General features: G+C 32.8%; 2 protein-coding genes across 3 annotated transcripts in view; one reads left to right on the forward strand and one right to left on the reverse strand.

The window, feature by feature from the left end:
• The first annotated feature begins 443 nt into the window (after positions 1 to 443).
• On the forward strand, positions 444 to 11553 carry LOC148617820 (keratocan-like). Its single transcript, XM_088585400.1, has 3 exons — positions 444 to 478; positions 1504 to 2824; positions 11025 to 11553. Exons 1-2 carry the CDS (start codon positions 470 to 472, stop codon positions 2821 to 2823), a joined length of 1329 nt encoding a protein of 442 aa, XP_088441526.1. The 5' UTR covers positions 444 to 469; the 3' UTR covers position 2824; positions 11025 to 11553.
• Positions 11554 to 14990: 3437 nt separating this feature from the next.
• LOC148617821 (rhophilin-2-B-like) overlaps positions 14991 to 24112 on the reverse strand; it is a 38767-nt gene continuing 29645 nt past the window's right edge. For both annotated transcript variants that reach the window (XM_088585401.1, XM_088585404.1), the window contains exon 16: positions 14991 to 23211. In XM_088585401.1, coding sequence (XP_088441527.1) covers positions 23187 to 23211 — 25 coding nt within the window. In that variant the 3' untranslated portion in view covers positions 14991 to 23186. The remainder of the gene's footprint in view (positions 23212 to 24112) is intronic.

The raw sequence follows: 24112 nt of genomic DNA on the forward strand, positions 1-24112 counted from the left end.
AAAATAGTTTAATTCTGAATTTAAAAAAAAAAATAAATAAAAATTTTAAATTTTAAAATTAAAGAGGGTGTCCATGTATGACCAAGCCAGTGGGTGGTAGAGTTTTGTTTTTAATAAATTTTCATCCAATAGAGATTTTTTTAGAAAATTTACCAAATAGAAATTTTAAGGGAGATAATTCATTGATCTGTTCTTAATGTATTTGCTTTAATATGGAACTTCAAAAACATATTCTGAGTCGTATACTGCCGATACCCAAAACACCCTGATCGTTCTGTCATCAGAATGAGTTTTACATTACATAGGAACAGAAATGTTGGGATTAATTTTACCTAGTGCCACCTATATCATAGGTTTTGCCAGGTTTCTATATGGACAGTCTCTTAGTCAGATAAGATATTTGGGATTGCTTTCAATTCCTTATCTTTAACCGATTGCAATACACTATCTATATCTTACCATTATCAATATGTTCAAGGTAAGAATATACTGTTACTACTAAGGGTATTAAATGTAAAATACGATTTCAATATGAAAGTCTTGATTGATATTTCAGTCGCTCTGTTTAAAGATTAGTCAAGGGTACCAAGATTCTAACGGAAATCAAAAGATTGTAATCAACGGACAAAGACTAGACATGGAAAACAAATACGAAAGACATAACGTAACCAAATTGATACGTACAAAGCAATAAATCTGAATGAGCAATTCGGACTCCACTAAAAATGGTAGCATGGACCAGGTCACCGGAAGGGTAAGCGTCATCTGCTTTTCTAGAAACACCCGCCAAGTTGCTCATAAAGCGTCAAGTCCGGGATAGACAAAAGAGGAAAGGAAAACTATGACACGTTGAACAGATCAGTTCTCATGGTGCAGAATGATACACCGTAACGATCCACGAGGTCATGATGATGACCATAAAAATTATGTAGTGTACTTCAATCTTGTAGCAACATATCCTTGTTCCAGAAGCCCGATTGCAAGAAGTCTAGCGCGATACAAAACATCTGCGTGATATGGCTGACATAACGTATGAATTGTGATATGAAAACTCCATACCCAGGTGTGGAAGTTTAAACTGAGGTTTTAATTGAAGTAATGTAAAATGAGTTTGGGGTAACAAAATGTTGCTTTTTACACATACCCTGAAATTTAATATTTCTTGTGAATTCAAAGAAGTCGTTTTCTTTTAATGCAGAGTAAATCCTGCATTTTGATCTTGTTTTTGTTAATATGGGTTCCCACATCGGCAATTGAATGTTACCTGATTTTTGTTTGTTGGAAAATCCTCGTTTGTTCAAATGGGTTGAGTATTTGTTTTACTTTCATAATAACTTCTTTGTTGTCCTCATGTCATTAAATCTTGTTTCTAACATCAAAGTGTTACAAAGTATCGTATAATATACGATATGCATTAATGATCTACGCTGCAGCTTCTTAATTAAATCTATGATATATTTGTATTATCAATCAATAATTTTGTTTGTTATTGACGTGTTATAGGTGTTTCCTTTCTTGCTCTGTATACTAGTCATAGTTCATACAGACAAATGCCCTGCATCGCCACCATGCACGTGCCAGTACAATATAATTTATTGTGATCATCTGAATTTGACAGACATACCGACATTTTCAAAGCCTATTTATAATACCACGTGGGATGTTGAACTCCATAATAACAAAATTAAACATATTCATAATGGTGCTTTTAAAAATCTGAAGCTTGAAATGCTTCTTTTATTTGAAAACGAAATAGAGGTGATTGAAAACGATGCATTTAGTGGTAGCGAAGATACGTTATCTGTGCTTCATTTATACAGCAATAAACTTACGTCACTTCCGCTTGCCGTTGGGAAATTGAAAAAGCTGAGTGGACTTGATATTCACAAAAATCCTATGCCAAATATAAGTGAGAAAGTATTAAAGGGTGTCTCAAGCAATCTTTTTTCTTTTATGTTTGGCGATGAAAAGATGATGATGTGGCCTCCTGTTTTGAAGCTGGTGAATAATTTATATTCACTCACTGTTGAAAACATGAACATAGACCAAATTCCAGAAGATGCATTTGAAAGTCATCCTGCTTTAGGGTCATTTGAAATGATTTCAACGAATATAAGAAATATACCTTGTTCGTTAGGAAATTGTTCGAATTTGACAGACATCAACTTCGTAGACAATCCATTGTTAAAAACTGATGCTTTCAAACCTGATTGTTTCGATGGTTCCAAAGTGACGAGTATGTCAATAAGAAACAATAGTTTGACTGGCCTTCCTCCGATATTTACTAAATTTCGTTCACTTTACACACTGCAAGTTGAAAATAATCCTATTTCATCAATTAATGATGGTGTTTTCCTGAAAGACTTTTCACCAAATTTCTGGTATATGACATTAATTAACACATCACTCACCAATGTCCCAAAAACACTCTCTAACCTCACAACGCTTACAAGATTGGAATTCAGGGTGAACCAGATAAGAAGCATTCAGGAAAGAGATTTCCAGAGCATGTCAAAACTGCAAATGATGGCTTTTACTGACAACCATTTGAAAAATGTATCAGATGATGCTTTCAAAGGACTGATTTCTCTTACCTCCCTCACTTTAGATAGAACCAACTTGATCACAGTACCAAAAGCTGTTTCTAACTTACCCTCTTTGAAACAATTGAGCTTAGAAGATTCTAAAATTGTGTGTAATTGTGATAACTTCCATTGGCTGAAAACTTGGGACCGTCGAAGTGAAGTTGAAATATATGGAATGTGTTTTAATCGATATATGACGATTGCTTTGTACATTAGCAAAGAATTACCAAACTGCTAAAGTAGGTATTGACATTGTTATCAATGTATGTTGACATTGTAACTTGACATTATTTTGACAATCCATAGAAAAAATAAATACTAGCTTTATTCATGTTTTTTTAACATAAGGAATAGTTTGAAATTAGTCCTCTAAGCTATAAGCTTTTTTTCTTTGTTTTTTCTTTGACATGGCAATCTAAATGGAATTATAATTATATTCAAATAATTTTATGTTGTCTTGTTAAAACAAGAATAAGTTTCACCTCAATCTAGAACTGTTACTACAAAATGTACTTTTGAAATTCATTTTTTGTTCAGTGTGAATGTTATCTTTGGGTGATTTCCTGAAAGCTTTTCATTTTCCCATTTTTAATATGAAACGAAGTGAAGATTATTATTATTATATATTTTGCTATTGCCTATCAAGTTAAATTTGCTTGAAAAACTTTAGGAGTTATGTCTGGAATTGGGAAAAATCTTTAAACAAATTACATGCATGGTAGGAAACAAGGGTGACCTAAAACGAACAAATATTAATTGAGGAAATCTGGTCTGGTTGATGTTGTAGCTATCCTCGTCAAGTTCATATTCTTACATTCATACTGTTCTGAATCGGTAATAAGACCGTTTTTCAGTTTAGTATGCGAGTTATCGATTACTCCCATAATAGTCCAAAGGCTGAGAGGGTCCACCTTGCACCACCACTCATCAAATGCATAGGTACCTTTATACCTCCCATTACAGAATTCATCGCCAAAGAATATTCTAAGATTCTTTTTTTTCAGTATAAGCCTATATGTGTACCCCACTGGGTCAAAAACCCAATATTTTTGACACAATAGTTTGAGAATGTAAGTCTTCTTTGGACAACATATGTGAACAAAATAAACAAAGTTTGGTATCATTATGTAGTCCAATGTCTCAGCTTTACCATGGTACTAAGACAACTGTGATACAATTTAGGGTTTATGGTAAAATGAAAACAATGTACCTTACTACACCAAAAAATCGCTCAAATTGACATATTTCTCCATGTCAAAACCCCTAGAGTATTTATGCTTCAGTAAAAAATGTCTTATTTGGTATGCTCTGTTTAGTATTATCACAATTAAAACTTCTGGGGTTCTTTTGATGAATTTTGCCTATTTTTGTAGTCAGAATTTATTAAAAAATGCAAAAAATGATATTTTCGATTTTTCCGAAAATAGTCACATTAAGTCGACTCTACAAATTATTTCTCAACTATTACGTCTCAAATTTGATATGATTCGATAGATAACTTAAAAGTTAGCATAAATAAACCAGTAAAAAATAATTTTCAAGAAATATTACCCCTACTCCAAGAAAACTGGTCTCAGTATCAAACAGAATTCTTATTCACAGTATACTGACAGTGTATAATTTAAGTTTAAGGCATTCATATTTAAGGTAATGATGTAACCAACATATCTGATCAATTTAGTCGCATAGATTTTCTTTTTGGGGTCACAATTGCTAAAAAATCGAAAATGGGAATTTTCAGAATTTCAGAATTTCTCCTATGTCATCAGTTTTTGTCATTTTTACAGAATACCTTAGTTTAAACCCGCTTTTAAGTGGTCTTAGTTTTCAAATGAGCACAAGTAATACATATTTGATTTTTTTAAATCAAGTTAGGAGAAAAATTGCCACACCTTCCCAAGACAAAAATACCTCAACATGAAATAAAATGTTATTTTCTGGTATAAAAACGTTGTACAATACACACGTTGGGTACTTTTGTTTGAATTATCGATGTATCCAGCATATTTTCTTATTTCAGGCGAGTATTTTTCAGTTTTCAAAGTGACAATAATGAGTTTTCCATAGAAAGGGAAATTTAAGGATTTTTGTATTTTCTTCATATTTTGTATATTCAAATTCAATTATATAGTATCTTAGCTTTCTAATGAGCCCGAGTAATAAATATTAGAACTATTCCAAGTCCAATTAGGTGACAAATTACCACCCCAATCCAAATGTTATTTTTCAACATAATCGACGAAGTACCGTACTTCAAACAAGCTTTTGTATACATATTTTTTTGTAGATAGATACAGTTATATACAGTCGCATTTTGTTGCGATCAATCCATATATCAATGTTGATTTAACTCTTTTAAGTGAACTTTTTTGTCATAATTTACTTTTAAGATTTGAGAAAAAAATCGACAGTAACAAAAATGCATCTCGATCGAATTATTGATATCTTTCACATGGCGGTGTCTAATTTTTCAAGATATCATTACCGGATTTGGACCATCCATAGATTTGGGACGTTTACAGGAGGACTCTTATAAGGATTACATCTTCCGTTATAGAAGTTAACTCCTCCTTATTGGTGTTTATTTTTACTTTTTTAGTCTTCATTCACTTCAAGGATATCATGATCATACTTGGTTAACATGTAGACGTAATCATATTATATCGGCAGATGACCCTGCTACGGATTTCATTATCATCTTTTAGAGTAATGTCTCTTGCAAACGATTTCTTTCAATCGCTCAAATCTTAAAAACCATTATAGACAGAATTAATTTGAAAACGGTTTTCATTACACAAGCAGATGACCTAACGAATAAACATAAACATGTATTTTGTAATCAAACCTTACTGCAATTATGTCCCTTCAAATATCATACCAAAAATTTTAAAATTTATATTTTCTAAACCAAAAGTAGAAGAGACTTGGGACTTTCATCAATGATCTTTGGTCCATATGACCTTTCATTTGCAACCAAGGTCACAGGTGTTATAAAAGCTTTTCCACTGCAAAATTCAGGTCTTGCTATTAAGAAAATAAGAGATTGTTTGTTGTTTGTTGGGGTTTAATGTCCGAGCAGCAATATGTCAGCTATATTCAGACGATGAACATGAAATTGATGATAAAATGAACATGAAATGATGATGAAAAGAAAAAGGGATGGGACACAAGGACAATGGGGTCGACAAATTTTGATTGCCACTGGAAATAGGGAGAGGCGGGTAGGGTCGGGCAATTTAGCCTCCTGTGGCGGAGCCCTATGGTTCCTACTTCGGGAGAATACCACAGTACGGTTCTTTAACGTGCGAGGAACGTAGCACCTTTCCCAACACGGTGCACCACTATGGTTTGCGGTCAGATTTTCCGTATTATAGCCTGACAACCCCAGCATGTAACACGCCAGGGGTACCCCATTCCACCACCTGGGGCACACATCCAGTGGCCCTGTGGGCAGAGCGCCCTAGCCACGGGCTAAGGTTCTGAGCACTATTTAGTCGCCTCTTACGACAAGCTTAGCGCCGCTGCAGGCCTATTCTTTTAACACCCGGACCTGCACGGGGCAGAAAATAAGAGATAGGTTCATACATGCAGCATATGAAATGATCCCCCTGATGAGCTCTACATTCTAAGACCCAGAACAACATTAGTCCGTCTGTTCAACAGTTGTGACAATCTACATGTTTCATATGGACAGTTCATTCATTGTGCCCAAATTGAGCAATAAAATTTCCCAAATATTTTGTCAACGCGTTGTATATGTACTACAAATTATCATACAGTTTTCAGATTTGAGATATCTTGTCTTGTTAAAGATCTATTGAAATTTTAGTATTTGAACGCGGATGTATATATTTCAAAATCCACAATAGATACACAGATGATCTTTAAACAGGATGAAAGATCTGATCAAGTAAATTGTAGGTCACAATACGAGGGACCAACACTAAAAATCAAAGAAATTGCAGGAACTTGAATGTTTTATATTTTACAATGGTTTTGTATATTTCATCAATACCTGTTTATAGATGCGATATTGCATCCTTTTTTCATTTTCATTTTGAAGGTCTAAATGAGCACATTTCAAAAATCAAAACTTCAACCCCGATATTTAACAGGCGCGTAGCTGCCGTTAGGCAAAAAAGCTTTTGCCTGCACTTAATTTTGCCAATTTTTTTTCTCCAAATTTTGAGATAAAATACATCCAGGAGAGGCATAAATGATGCTCTAAAACACAATCTCCGCGGACCTTCGGGGAGGCTTCGAAATGTGAAGGTAAGGTTGTCGCATATCAAATGGAAGGTCTTAAAGCGTAAATCCGAAATATCGATGTTTTGTCCCATAAAAATGGGTTGGGTGGGGTCAGTGAGTGCAACAAATGAAATGTTTGATATGATCAGGTTGTCGCATATGAAATGAAAGGTCGTAACTTGTACATCATATGCAAATATAAAAATGCCGTTTTAACGAAAGAAAATCAGATTGGGGTTAATAAGTGCGAAATGCTCAGAGAAAGTATGGTAGTTGTATATCAAACAAAGGCTATTAAATGTACATTACCAAAAACACGATGAAAACCTTGACAATTGCATTTGAAAAGGTCGTCAAGTGCAAAAAAAAAAGTTTGTGTGGAAGGTTATCTTGTTACGTGTCGTAAAATAGAAAGGTCTTAACGTGTACATTAAAAAGAAGGAAACTTTCAATGGGAAAGACCTTTAAATTGTTTTACAAACGATTGAAATACTAGTTAGTTATTGTCAATGTTTAACATTAGAGATTACCTTTGCCGTCAATTTGATTGTTCTGTATGATTTCGTCTTGGATGGTTTGGTACTTATGACACCATAAGAATAAAACTCACCAGTTTTGAATGACATATTATGTCGGATTGATCCAGTCTTTGTGATAGATACACATTCCGCCACAATCATTCAAATCCGGTGACGTATGGATGGTGCGGGTTCTTCATGACTGATCACGCCTGCTAATTAACTGACCAGTTATTGACCAGTACGCTGTGACATGCATTATCGGTTTTTGTGATTTGTCGTTGTTGTGTGGTTACATTGTCGATATAATTTGAAAAGGGTTGTAAAGTTTCATACATTGTTCTCCCGTAATCAATTGGTGATGTCAAAAATGGACAATCTCTATAATTTCTACCATGTCAAGCAGTTAGATATTCAAAAGAAACCTATTAATGTATCCCCTACAATCCCCTACAATAGGGTATGCAAGTCTCGTCACGTGACTCCGTGATTTCATGAAAATGGGTCCTCATCTCCCATTTAAATGCATAGATATTCGTCATTAACATAGCATTGAGTTCAATGTTAAAAGCAAAATATATTTTTGTGAAAAAATACTGATAAAAAATGACAAATATATAGTTCCACTGAATAAAAATGTTACGAAAAGCATAGAAATAGAATATTTTGCATAGTGATACAGCGTTTTCATTTCCCGGAAGTGGACAATAAAATACAGACCGGCCATCGGATTTCAATACGTTCTACATCTAAAATTCCGGAAGGAAAACTGAAACTAATTTTTTTGTCTTGTTTACGATGAATACATCAGTTAGAGTACAATACAGTAACTTAAGGAGGTAGACCTAGGGTAAGGGACACAACTCTTAAAATCATTGGAACGTTTGTGTTTGCCATATTAAATCAATCTCATGTAAGCATCAAAGAAACATGGATTGATTTCATTCTGATTCAAATGAAAGCTTGATAGACTTTGGTGAATTGAATATGATTCAAACATTCATTGATTTCAATAGTTATGTCGTCTACCTCCTTTATATCACATCCAATTATTTTTCATGCGACCTCTATCAAAAATCTCTATTTAGCAGACTTTCACGCCAGGTGTGGGTTCATTTGGTGAAAGTTTTGAAATGTCTCACAGGGCGTAGTTTGATATGAATGTAGAAGTCGAACATTATACCTTTAGGGAAAGTGTGGACACACCATTCACACTTCATACAGCTTTGAATTTTGATTGCAATCAGACATTTAAAACCTGATAAGAAATTGTTCAGAATCCAAGTGGATCCTTTCTTGGTCCCTTGTAGTACACATACAGTTTTGAATCAAGTTTATGTCTTGAAATCAGGAAAAAGCGCCCGTTTTTTGTCCGTTTTTGGAGTCTTAATTTTGAAACAAGATCATGGTAATCCCTATAATACTACTGGAGTTATATTCAAATGTAGTTAAATACGATGAAATGCTTGTTTTGGCACTTTTTTATCCCTTATTCTAAAATGGTTGGATCCACAACATCCAATGTGAATACGAAGCTTCCTTTTTAGGTTTGTAACATTGTTATAAAAGGGCTTGGACCAACTTTTCCTATATTTTTTTTCACAAAAAAAAAGTATTCGTGAGTTAATGCTATATCAAGCCAATAAAATACGTAACAAATTGATTATATTTGGGTATTAGTGTTATTTTAAAACAATTCGAACGATCTTTTGACACAATAAGACTAATAGATATAATGACATTATAATAATAACATTCTAACCACAACAAAAAAAAACACACACATCCAAAAGGCGAAACGATGCATTCCCTGAGTCAGACTCGAACTATAAACCTTTTTTGTAGAATTCTTTGCATCAATAGTGTCGGTATCAAGTACATAAGACTTAATTTACTGTTTCTGTGTTTTATCAATTTACTAAACTGTTACATTTTCACCAAAAAGAACTTTACTAACCATCTAGTGCTGTTCGATTATTTTAATCACAGAACCCAAAAGCCAAAGATTGTAAAGGTTGCAAATAAGGGTATCAACAAAATTACCGAACACTAATCCGATTCATAATTAATTCAAGTCCAAAATAACTCAGGCACAATAGATATCACACCACAGGAGCAGCTGGTACCACAATTGCCCTGACTTGGTACAGGCATTTCAAACGACATGATGAGTTAAATCTAGGTATAACAGCACGCTAAACCTCCTTCTTGCGTTGCGATATGAATATACCAGTGGTGATTAAATAGCATTTGCATGCTACGCCTTGCCCCGTGCAGGTCCGGGTGTTAAAAGAATAGGCCTGCAGCAGCGCTAAGCTTGTCGTAAAAGGCGACTAAATAGTGCTCAGAACCCTAGCCCGGGGGCTAGGGCGCTTTGCCCACAGAGCAACTGGGATGTGTGCCCCAGGTGGTGGAATGGGGTACCCCTGGCGTGTTACATGCTGGGGTTGTCAGGCTATAATACGGAAAACCTGAGCGCAAACCATAGTGGTGCACCGTGTTGGGAAAGACGCCACATTCCTCGCACGTTAAAGAACCCTACTGTGGTATTCTTCCGGAGTACGAACCAAAGGGCTCCGCCATAGGAGGCTAAATTGCCCGACCCTACCCACCTCTCCCTCTTTCCAGTGGCAATCAAAATTTGTCGACTCCATTGTCCTTGTGTCCCATCTCTTTTTTCATTTCATCATTTCATGTTCATTTTATCATCCATATCATGTTCATCGTCTGAATGTAGCTGAAATATTGCTGCTTGGACGTTAAACCCCAACAAACAAACAGCATGCTACATCTTCGTTTAGGTCAAATTAGCTTATTAGTACAGTGTTAAATTTACAGTAAACATGTCGGAAGTGTGTTTTCAACGATTTTGTGTTTTATCTATGGACTACTTACAATTAGGCTTCTGAAATAGGGTTATGCTGCTACAAGATTGAAGTCATCGTTACAGAAGTTTTATGGTCGTCATCATGAACTCGTGGATCGTTACGAAGTATCCATCTACACCATGAAAACCGATTTGTTCAATGTGTCCTAGTTTTTCCTTTCCTCTTTCGTGTACCCTGGACTAGACTTTTTTATGAGTAACTCGGTGGTTTTTTTCTAGTAAAGCAGAGGACGCTTACCCTACCGGTGCACCTGGTCCATGCTCCCAGTTTTTAGTGGAGTCAGAGTTGCTCATTTGCTTTTGTTACTTTATATGTATGATTTTGGTTACTTCATGTTCTTTGTTGTGTATGTCTGGTCTTTGTCCCTGGATTGCATTCTATTGATTTCCGCTAGAATCTTGGTTCCCTTGATTACTCTTCCTATATTTCATTTTTCACATATTCGCAGTTTCTTTTAAATGAGAGTTTTCTTTACAGATTCGAATAAAAATTTCGGACATATATTTGTTTTCCTTAAATTGATCCGATCTGTTGTCAGAATCCATGGGAATTTTATAAAGATCAAGCAATAATCAAACCAAGTGTCTACTGACGACGATAGTGCCACACAAATTGTTTGCGGTCGTATAATAAAACTATTTAGTACTTTAACCGTTGTACAGTTGATATAGTGATGAATTGTGTTCTTTAAGCTGAACAAATCCCGTATGTACTCAGATGTTTGTATGTGTCAGTTTCCATAGTTATTTGATATAATTGTATTCACCGAGTAATCTACATTCCAGGTCGTCACATGAAGCAAACGTGCTGATGTTAACAGACGACTTTAAACCATTCGTGGGGCTGGAGAAATCACCCTTTCCACAAAATCAATATTGTTTTATGAATGGGTCAAAACACAAAGACAAGTAATTGTGAAAGACAAAACTTTATTGAGGTAAATAATAGCACTTGTTCAATAAAATTGCACACCTGAGTAATTTTGTTTACATGGAGATCATTGACACCATTAACATATTTATATGACTTAACGAACCGGAAGCGTCTGTTCACCTTTAACCTTGTCTGACCTAGGACATATATCATTCCGCCGGCAAATAATTGTAAACAAAATCAACGTAAACAAACTATGACAAATCTATAAACAGACTATTAACTCAATATTATAATTATAAAAAAATGGAAATTGATTATACATATCGGAGACAATGTCACATTACACAATGCAATGTTTTTGTCATTATTACCCCATGTTCTGCAGTGTTTATCTCTGATTATTAGTCAATTTGATGGGCTACACAACTATAATATAACCATTATAATATATGAAAAACACAACGTCTTCATTTAGCACTGTCATTTAGGGCAATAACAAAGTGAAGATTTAACAATCTCGCTTAACCGGTAATATTTTCAAGTCCACCAATCCCACTAACACACCACAAAATTTACTCGTACGTATCTCAAACCACGAACCGAAAGCAAACACTATATATAACTGCCATATACGTGTACACATTTTCCATTTATGTTTCAACGTCTGAATCGCTGTCATAACTGGTATAATGGCTATATAAACAGTCACTATTTCCATCTTCGGATTTATAATGGTCAACTTCTACTTTCTGATTCAGAGCTGATTTTTGCTGCAGGCGTCGGACTGCTTCTTGTATCAAAGTTTGTTCACTTAAAAGTCTTTCTAAAGATTTAAAAGAATCCATTATTTTTTCATGATATCCACACTTCCCATTTTCGTGACATTTACAGTTTCTAGAAAAACATTTCGGACATTTTGTTGGGATTACCGGTTGCAAGTTTGCACAAGCACGTGTCCGTCTTGTTGTTCTCATAACTTGATACCGGCATCTATTAAACGTCAACTTTTCACTAATTTTGTTTGTGATATTGTCCAGTTCGTTTGAAATCATTCCATTGCAAAGTTTTGAACATTCCGTTGTATCTAGTCGCATATTTCCAAACAAAACCTGAATTATTTATTTCCTTGTGTTGTATTTGAATTTCCCTTTGTTTTTGAACGGCTTACCTATCAACCGACGGTGTTCAACAATCCGCGAAAAAATAGTTCCGTCGTGTTTGATACAAATTCAATGTTTCAAACACATATTTCCTCGGTTGGACAGATTGATCAATATGTATCGACAAAGCAGTTTATTAGTAACAAGATATTTTTTTTTACTTTTTCTATTAAGGTAGCTGATGAAACGCTTATTCAAACCAATCACTCAGTCAGTGGGTGAACAAGTTTGGTTTGTGTGCGACTTGTTTACAAACATCTGTTTTAAAATGATTCATCACTATTTTGAATATTTAATAGTGGTCGATGTAATATATATATATATATATATATATATATATATATATATATATATATATATATATATATATATATATATATATATATATATATATATCTATATATATATATATATATATATATATATATATATCGTATAATAAATTTGAGCATCTTTTTTTTTTCTTTTTGTTTTTCAGAAAAGAAAAACTTTTCAGTTCAATATATTCAGAAACGACTTTCTTGTTTGATTGAATACATTTGATATTGAAAGTGATGTTTACTTCAATGAAAATGTATGAGGAGTGGTTCCGGTTGTGTTTATACAATGGTTCATTTCGACGCAATAAACGACCCATTGCTTTATGTTTAGCACACGTGCTACAATTTTCATTCAGGGGCGTAGCTAGGCCTGTTTTATTTGTACGCAAAATTACGGCGAGGGGTCTTGGGGGGTCGCTCAAGGCCCCAAGTGAGTCATTGCATAAGACCTTTATTTCATCTTTAAAATGTGTGTTTTTATTTTCGTTACTTTTTCCGAAAGTACGCAACCGCGTATTTGTGTTTAGGCAGCTACGCCCCTGTCATTATTTGGAAATTGACGTCTAGAGGACATTTATTTTGAACTTTCTTATTCAAATACTTTTTGGGATTGACTTCTTGTTAAGATTCACGATAATGTTTCAGTTATCCATACTTTCAACTGAAGTAGTCGAACAGCAAGGACCGATGCAAGTAAAACAAAGCAACCTCATTTAACCGTGCTTTACTCCAGTGCGGCAAGTCGGTGTACGATCACCGGTCGTGACTATAGATCTTTAATACCAAGGATCCACAATGCTACTCCGCCATGCATGTAAATAATATAAACGGTAGAATGTCGACTTAAGTCTCGAAGTCGGTGTCTGTGGGCTATTAATTGCATCCATGGAAAGCACAATAACAATCCGACTCATTGTGTCGGTCTTGTATTCAAAACAGAATAAAATGCATAAAATAGCAGCGGATCTTGATGGGTAAATCAAACGTACGTAAAGCTGTTGTAATAAACACACGGTTTAGACTTCCATATACGTATATTTTACCATCTGATCTACCGCAAAAAAAAAATACGCAACGCGTGTAATTTGATTACTATGTCGTTGTCCGTCTGTTGTTAGCTGTATCATGTATTTTGAATTAGGATTTTAGGTCTTACTTTAAAGTTAGTAAAAGAAAAAACGGTCCTAAATTTTTCCTTATACATGTATTGCTAATTTTTCAATATACCGAATCTAAGTTGTGAGTCCCTGGGTCCTGTTCTTAAATTGGTCAATGGGTCTAAATTTGAACTAGATTTATTCAATTTTCACATACATAGTTCTTCATAAGTGTCTTCAGACCACAACGACTGTTGCATACGCCATATCACAAAATACCGACATTTTGGCTTTTCCTGTTTTTAAAAATGGAAGATTTCAAAACCTAGCTATAAGAATATAATATCTAGACCTCTAAATGAATATGCTGATGACTATGTAGTAATGTAGCGAATCCAACATATGTCAATAAAATTCAATATGATTGTGCAGAATAACTAGGACCTTCTTCCTCGATCAAAGCGACTTCAAGATATAACTTCATAACTGATTAATCAAACCTTAGCTCGTAATAAACAGAACTACGCATGGGGTCAATGAACTTGAATACATGCATATGGAACGTGGAGTAGGGATTTGTATCTAACAGAGGTATAAGGGCAGTGAACTCTAATCCATTAAATTACAAGATAAGAGGGCGCTTGGAGATGGGGGCTTGTACTAAACAGGCCGAGAGCTATGGGTATAATGACCGAAGGATAACCTTTAATAACACGGGAAATGATACATGTTGATCTCTGCTTATATTTAACAGAGATAAAGAAGATCCCTAATATCCGTTAAAAGCCCAATAGTAGGATCCATGGACGTGTCATACGCTGTGCTGTAGGGAAAAATGCTTTCGAGACAATGACCCCTCCCAATGATATCCGTTAAAACACACGAAGAAACATGTAATTGGGATCTGCATTTACCAGAGCTGTACGCAAAATGATTCTAAATGATTTCACTATTGAGGCTGAAAATAATATGAAAAGAGGGTACATGTACAATCTAATCTAAACCTGGAGTTTGGGCCAGCAGTAAACATCATGTTACTTCTTAGTTATTTTACAAATAAACCAAACAAAATTGTATAAACAATCAGTTATAAGACATAGGAACAACATAACAACCTCCAAAATGAGGACTAGAGGAGTATGGTTAAAATACCACATGATCAAAACAAGTCAGGTTTTGAAATATTTGAACCCTCCCACTTATTGAAACAGCCAAATGATCTACAAGAAATATTGGAACACAACCAACATAAAAACAATTGTATAACTGGACACCAAAGAAAACTATAAAACAGAGGCTTATAAGTCATAAATAATATTTATTATTCTTATTGCAACAATTTCACAAGAATGTAAATACTGTGAACTCTATAGTTATAAATATTCTGTATTACACAATAAAATGTATATACATCATGACAAGGTGTGCTCTAGAAATCAATGCATCACAAAAAAGGTAGCATTATTAGTCAGCCATGTTATTGATCAAATTGTTTACTGATGAAAATAGGGAAAAGGTGAAGGGAGAAAATGAAAAACCCGAAATATTGCTTCATCAGAAATGATCTAGATTATGGTTGATTTGTTGACTCTAAAATAATTCACATGAAATTCATGTCAATTTATTTCATGTGAAACTCACATGAATTTCACATGATTCACATGTATTTTACTTTATATGATTTTCATATGAAAATGAAATTTGCAAAGTCCCCCTGTAACTATTGTCAAGGTTTTTTTTGCGTAAATACCACAAAAATGATCTGCTTATTTCTCCTGTGTGTTATTTTATATGATTTGATTTGATTTCTTACTTAATGATGTAATGAACAATCTCAATGAAAACTGTAACAATACAAATGAAGATGTCCAAAAATGTTTTGAAAAATCATTCAAAGACCACTCAAAATTATTCATATTTTTTTATGGCCCTCACCTTCAGACAAAGAACTTGATCATATTCTTTAAAATTTTCAATTACTTTAAAACTATTTCAAAATCTCTTAAAATATTCCACTTTTCTTTACATTACAGATAATCTGTTTAAGGAAGAGAAAGTTTATTTAGAGATCATATATCCTATTATTCCTAATTTTTACATGCAAAAAAGGGGCATAACTCCATAATGGAAAATGCAATATATATATGTTGCTGAAACTTAATGTGTATTTTATGGTCAAAAGAATAAAAGTTTAAGCGGATTTTGAACTTCACATAGAAAGTTACGTTGTAAATGAGTTGTGGAAAACATTAGTGGTATAGTTAAATGAAATAGTTGTGAACAAATAAGAAATAAAAAGAAGCATTTATCTTGTGATCAAAGATTATAATTTCATCTTTCAACAACATTATTTTCTAACACAAGAACCCTGTTATGTCCAGGACACAGACATTTTACCAGTCAAATTAAGGAATACATGTATTATGATCTTAATTAATGAGAACATTATTGTTGATAAAGGCCTTGACATGCCTTGCTGAGAATTTCATGCCCTAGTCATGATTAATACAAACAATTTTCTATATTAGGGCGTCATTAAATAACAATTAAGATAATGATAAAATTATTTTGATTATCTTCCAACAAATAATGCTGATCAAAAACAACTGTTAATATACAATGTTAACAATGTAAACAATCACTATTTACAAATAAGGCAATAAAAACAGAAAAAATTCTTGAACGAAGCCCACTGTTTACTATGACAAAACATTCACATAGAAAGTACTGTAAATTCATGATATATTGCTGGAATTTATGTTGTCATCAAAGCAAAAATGGCACAGATTAAAATTCCCAAATTTACATATACATCACTGTGATAACAACCTGCTACATTTTTAATGATTTTGAAAAGGATGGATGTAAAGAAGACAATAGCTCAAACAAAGATACATTTTTTATCACAGGCTTTTGACATTTTTTTTTTATCAGATAGAGGGTGTACCAACTACCCCTTCTAAATCCATATATACATGGACCAAAGACAACAAACTAGCTTTACATTTCATAAGCATTTAAAAAAATATGTTGTTTCTTTCAATTACTTACTTTAAAAACTACTTTTGAGTATTTAATTATATCAACAAATTAAAAAAAAATTCAGTGCAACCTGTCTAAACTGAACCATGCATATTAAAACCCAAAACCTGTCACAGCCAGACACTTTTAGGAATTCCTCATTTCAGTTTCAATGTATTATGAACCTGGGTAAACTGCACACCTGTCTAAGTGAACAAATTCTACAGTCAAAGAGGGATTCAGTTTGGACAGGTTTCAATATTGCAAAATACCATTCTAAAGATTTTGCCAAAAATACATATTTTAAGAGACTGTCCATGTACAAATCAGGCAGATCCTTTGATATGAATGGCACATAGTAAATTTTATCCCACTGTATTTTTTGTTCCAATATAGTGGATATATATACCATATGTATGTCTTAAAGTATTAAGTTCATTTAAAATCAACAATTGTTTTAAACTTCACTAACAAAGCACCCAAATTTTGTCAAAATAAAGAGTTATCTCCCCTTTTTCAATGAATTTCAACGCTTTCTATAAAATTTAATTCTCTTCATCGTTGATGTTAATCTAAAGTCAACATTCAACTTCCAGAAAAGATGCATTTGTGAAATGAAATGGGTGAAAAATTTTTGCAAAACAAAATTTGTCATGTGCCACCTAAGGTCTGGGTTTTTCACAGACACCCTCTTAAAAGTAACAGGAATTTATCTGGTACCTTATCAACTAAATTGCTGACCAAAATTTTATACATTTTTTTCACATATACAAAGTTACATAAGCCTTTGAAAAGGAATCTTCCTACACCAGTGGGACTTTCTCTTAATTTCTAAAACATATAAAATAATACTACATAAAATCTACATTCGTTGTCAATAATTTTAAAGTATCTGAGTACTATGATAAATGAATATATAAATATACTATGAATAAAAGATTAAATACTGAATACAATACACAACAAAGGTGATCAATATGGCAAGTTAAAACTGTGGAAGAAAATACAAAATTTCACACAAAAAAACATTAGAACTGGTTATCAAGATATATACTCGCTAATTTAATGCAAAAGCAACTATATTAGAGGCTTGTCAATAAGCATACATGCATTGAACTTGGCAGAATACAGCTATACACAAAATTAAGGCACTTCAAAACATGTTTGTTAACTTCCTAAAATAGTTTTATCTTAAGCCAATCCATTCCACATTGTTAGCAGAAAACAGAAAAGTCTGCAGGGTTTATCTCCCTTAAACAAAGTTATCTCCTCTTAAATGTAAGTAGTGTTCAGGTATATTTGTTTTCAGTTAATAACAAATTCTTTTCTGATCTATCAAAAGTACTGGTATACTTTAAAGAAGTCTTCAGTAAATATCATATAACACATTTTCTTCTAGAGTTACCTCTCTTTGACTAATCCTCAATTTAAATATCGAATTTCTTCATAAACTTAACTCTTCATTAAAAATATTTAAAAAAATCTGTATTGCCTTGTAAAACATATCATAACAAAAATGGAGAAACTCACGAATACAACCACTAAAACAATGATTGACCATTCAATGACTATAGTAACTATTTACACAATTGAGCACTGTTAATACATATGTGGCACATCTTGCAATAAACATTAGCTAACATAAAAAGAATAGTCACTTTTTGTCTTCAACCATTAACAATTAGCATTCACTTTTGATTTAATTACCTCTAACAAATAATTCATAACCATAAAAAGTGAAACCTAGCTCTACCAAACCCTGTGTAAACCAGACAGCTTCTGAAGTCTTTCTATGCAAGTTTCAATATCATTTGAATCAGTGTAAACTAAATACTTGCCTAAACCAAACAAATATTTCAGTCTAACTGAGGTTGATTTACAAAGGTTTCACTATAGATGATAGAGATAAGTCACTATTTTTAAGTGCTATCAACCTGATATTGACACTATTGATAAAGTCAGTCTTTGCAGAAAAAAAACACTTTTGATATTGTCCCTCTATGAAATGACACTTCTAATATAGTCCCTCTTTGAAAAAAAAAACACTTTTGATATTTTGTACCTCTTTAAAAAACACTTTTGAAATTGTTCCTCTTTGAAATAACATTTTTGATACTGTCCCTCTTTAAAATAACACTTATGTTATTTACCCTCAGTGAAAGAACTTTATATTTTTCCTATACAAAAACACTTTTGATATATTCTCTAATATACTCAATCTCCATTCATCTACAACGTTTACAATTATTTCATATTTAAAAAAAAAAAAAACATATTAATAAAAAACTTAAAATAACAACAAAAATCTAAATTAAGACTACACACCACATAAAGGCAATTTGTTAGAAAGTATGGATACAGTACATTAAATATCATTACATGTGCCAATAACACACACCATTTTATTTGTGTTGCACATTTTTAAAATTACTCTGTTCCACAGCACTTGATCATTACCAATAATTTCTATATCCATACCCTCAAATTAACTATCCTTTACTATATATTTACTAATTCAATACAACCACTAGGGCATAACAATTACTATGTGTATCATAAAACATTTTAAACTAAAACAAGAAAACAATTCTAAAGTACCTGTTTAAAGGCAGAAAGACTCCATTTTTATTTTAAAAAGAACCAGTGAACCATTGAAAGAAGTATTAGAGTGGTATAACCCAAAGAAGTATTAGGGTGGTATAATAACCCAAAAAAATATTAGAGTGGTATAATAACCCTAAGAAGTATTAGGGTGGTATAATAACCCATAGAAGTATTAGAGTGGTATAATAACCCAAAGAAGTATTAGGGTGGTATAATAACCCAAAGAAGTATTAGAGTGGTATAATAACCCATAGAAGTATTAGAGTGGTATAATAACCCAAAGAAGTATTAGAGTGGTAGAATAACCCAAAGAAGTATTAGAGTGGTAGAATAACCCAAAGAAGTATTGGAGTGGTATAATAACCCAAAGAAGTATTAGAGTGGTATAATAACCCAAAGAAGTATTGGAGTGGTCTAATAACCCAAAGAAGTATTAGGGTGGTATAATAACCCAAAGAAGTATTAGGGTGGTCTAATAACCCAAAGAAGTATTGGAGTGGTATAATAACCCAAAGAAGTATTGGAGTGGTATAATAACCCAAAGAAGTATTGGCGTGGTATAATAACCCAAAGAAGTATTAGAGTGGTATAATAACCCATAGAAGTATTAGAGTGGTCTAATAACCCAAAAAAGTATTAGAGTGGTCTAATAACCCAAAGAAGTATTAAAGTAGTATAATAACCCAAAGAAGTATTAGAGTGGTATAATAACCCATAGAAGTATTAGAGTGGTCTAATAACCCAAAAAAGTATTAGAGTGGTATAATAACCCAAAGAAGTATTAGAGTAGTATAACAACCCAAAGAAAGCTGTAGTTCTTCATAAATTTGATAATAAAATTTACATCATACAAAATGAACTTAAATAGACAAATTTACATAGAATTATGCATGCATTCTAATATTCCACCAAAAGATACTTTATCATGAACTGTCTTTACTAAAAGGTAAAACTGTCTCTACCACAGGGTAAAATAATACCACAAGCTGTCTTTACTACAAGTTTACATTATACCATGGCCAATCTTTACCACAAAGTAACACTATATCCCCAGATATCTTTACCACGAGGTAAAATTATACCATGAGCTATCGTCATCAAAAGGTAAAATTATACCACAAGCTATTTTTATCACAATGTTCATGAATTTGAAATAATTCTAAACACACCTAGAATTCTTTCGACTAATCTTTTCACTGGCCATAGAAACATTTAACAAACAATTCAACAGTTAGGGCTTAGCATCTGATTACAAATTAATAAAACAACCAGGGAGTTAACTAACAAAATTAATATATTGAAAAAAGCAAGCATAATGCAACTATGCGAAATGGCAACCTCTATACCAAAATTTATCACAAGGTGCTTTGAAAAATTCTGAATAATAAAAATAGGTAAGTAAATACTATCAAGATTAAAAAAAAAACTTAACACTAAATATATCTGCTCTTAGGTGGTTCACTAAAACTTAGCAAATGACTTCAACAAGTATATGGTATAAAGCATTCTGAGCCTCCTCATGAGGAATTTGATTGTATGATTATTTGATTACCATGCAAAATATTTCATGATGATTATTTGATTAACAGGAACAACCTGATTGACCTCTGACTTACAAAAAAATTACCCACTGATCTTCAAATACATGTAATGATTTTCAAAAAGTATGCATTCTACAAAGGGAAGTTTATACAATAAAATTTTCTATCACTGGAATTGCAAAACAGAATATGTATTTATGAACATGCCAAAGTAAGTATTTAAAATACTAATGAGACTTGCTAAAAATAGAGTCCCAGTACAGTACAACTCAAATTTTCTCAAACTCACTTTCATTCAACAAAAAATACTGGTTGTTTTTTCAAACCTGACATAGTCAGACTCAATACCTACTTATTGCATGATTGTTTAAGCACTTATTTCTGCTTTACCCATTCATCATAATACTGGTTCCCAACAAAAAATATATCAGTATTTGTTACCCTGGTTAAATACAATAGATAAAAGTGAAACCTGCCTTAACCATACCAAAAAAAACTAGATATCTGTTTAAAATATTCCAGTTCAAATTGGGAATATGCTTATACCACTCCAAAGCTTCTTTATACTGTGCAAGATATTTGTTCATGGGGAATCAATTTCATGGCTTTTTGTAGCCCCGGCAAACCATCAAAAACTTAAAGGTTCTACTTAAGTCGGCAAATTTAAAATCACTATGAACAAACAAAGTTAAGGTAAACCACAGAAATTGATACCGACAAAAATATGGGTCAAAGACAAAAATGGCAGAATTTCATTAAACAGGAAGTAGATATCTGACAGACCTGAAATCAGGGACCTGTACCTAATGCTAGATACCAAAAATCAACAGGCTGCAACAAGGAGTTGCTGAGAAAAGTGTCACAAAAATAATTTCCCCGCCCGCCTGCCCAATCAACATTCACAATACTATAACCTGATTTTCACATTTTAAATTCGGCCAATAAAATACCCTTCACAGTATTAAGATTTATCTTTAACTTAACAAAACTTTCAAGGTAATATTAAAACAGATTTCACTGTAACAATAAGCTATGTAACCATATAAATTGCTTTGTACATTGGATTTTGGTCGACAAAAACAAATGACAGATTTGTTAATCAGTGTATACATAACACATGAATAAATAAAATCATATATTTCATTACTAGAGACCCTAACATCACAACTGTCAATTATATTTTTGGACACCTCTTTGAAAACAAGTTATAGATTTTTATCTAATTGCTTGAAGAAAAAGGACAATAGTTTGTTTACTCCATGTCTGAATCTATACACAGATCAGTGTAACAAATCAAAGAAGTATATCCTCTTTTTCACTTAACATCTCTCTCTCTCTCTCTCTCTCTCTCTCTCTCTCTCTCTCTCTCTCTCTTGCTCTTTCTACCTATACCATTCAATCTCATCCATAGAACTATTGTGTGAACAGCAAATGTCATATTTCCTATTTTTGGAATACAGAGGTATCTCCCATATGCTGCTTTCACTCAAGATGGTACCTTGTATTAAACTAATACAGCAAAATAACTTTCAAGTCAAGCATAACTACCATATGGAATAAGATAAATTTTGCTTTAGCGAGGTCAGATGTATGGAGAAATTGTTTTTGAAAAAAGATATGGGAGATAACTCTATATTCCAAAATATACAATTACAGCACAAGACATATAATTTACAGTTCAGGTCAATATTAGCATTCCCAATTGCCTGTGATACAGGTTCATAAATGAATTAAAAAGGCTGTTAAATCATTGTAAAAAAATGAAGACTGGTTATTTTTTCTTTTGTACATGACGATAATTTTTTGTCAGAATTTTGACATGAAATAAATTTTCATATTTCACTGTAAGCACTAAGACTTTTGACTTCCACAAACATGCTTTAGGCTTCTGTCCACCTGTGAGGTTTTAAGTTAATAAATTTATGTACTTCTTTTCTATAAAGCAAGTGGTCTGTTTATATACAGCACTTTAGAAATCAAAATTGTGTTCATAAACTTCATACTCAAAGAGATCAACTCTCGTATGATATAACAAATATAAAATATTGCATTAAAAGAAATTAAATTTAGAGCCTAAAAATAAAATAAATGTTAGTCAACCAAAAAAGCATGAAATTTTAATTTTGGGTCAAATATGAAATCACTGAGGTCTCGGGCACTTAATTTATTTTGGAATTTTAAATCTTATTAATATTTCTCCACAGTGAACAAGGCTACATCTTCCTGCACTGTACTGTACGACAATAGTTCTGACAAGTCCTCCTTAAAATAGTATGGACATTTCCTTGATTGTCTTGATTGTGCTTCACATACATCTTTGGTTCACCATTATAAATGTTCATCACCTTGATATCTAGAAATAGAAAACATGAAAAAAACTTACATGAATCGAAAGCCAGTAGATCCAAACCTCTTGAGACAATACTAATTTAATATTTCCCTAAACATATACATTGTACAATAAAATATGTCTAAAGCAGCCTACTTACAGACTGAAGAATGTGGTAAGTGTAGGCAGTTTTTTTTTTGGTTTACAAAGATTCAAACTGCATTTAATCTATCAAGAAGTTACTTTAGGAGGTAGATCCAGGAAAAGGGACACAACTCTTGCAAATCATTGGAATGTTTGTATTCAGCATTTTACATCAATTTAATGTAAGAGTCAAAGTAACTAGGACTGACTTCATTCTGTTTCAAATGAAAGCATGATATGCTTTGGTGAAATAGAATATGGTACAAACATATCATTGATTTTAAGAGTTATGTCCCTTACTCTAGATCTACCTCCTTAAGAGAACTCTGGTTTAGACAGGTTTCACCATAGAAAAGTAGAAATTCATAGCTAAAATCAAAACTACTTGTAAATGCTTAAAAGAAATGTTTTCAAAATGAGACATATTTTTCAGAAATTCTTCCTAATGAATACATCGTATACATTTTTAGGAATATGGTTGATAATAATTCCTTCTTCATTTTTATTTACCCTTTCCCTTGTATTTTGATGATATTGCAACTATAATTCATGTAATATTTGGATGACAAATCACATGTATTATAAACAATGCTCTTATCCAATAAAATGATTGATTTTATTGTAAATGCACTAATTTTCAAAGTTGCTATTTCTGGCAGATTCTGACCAGAAAAACATATTCTATCAATTTTCTAGGCTTTCAAATTAATCAACTATGCTGTTCTCAGACCCTCCTTTAGTCTCTTTTAAGGGTGCCCAAATCCCCATTTGTATTGCAACA

This window comes from Perna viridis, chromosome 5, assembly GCF_037379345.1.
Source record: "Perna viridis isolate PV_CMFRI_1.1 ecotype Kerala chromosome 5, ASM3737934v1, whole genome shotgun sequence".
In the NCBI taxonomy this organism is placed as follows: domain Eukaryota; kingdom Metazoa; phylum Mollusca; class Bivalvia; order Mytilida; family Mytilidae; genus Perna; species Perna viridis.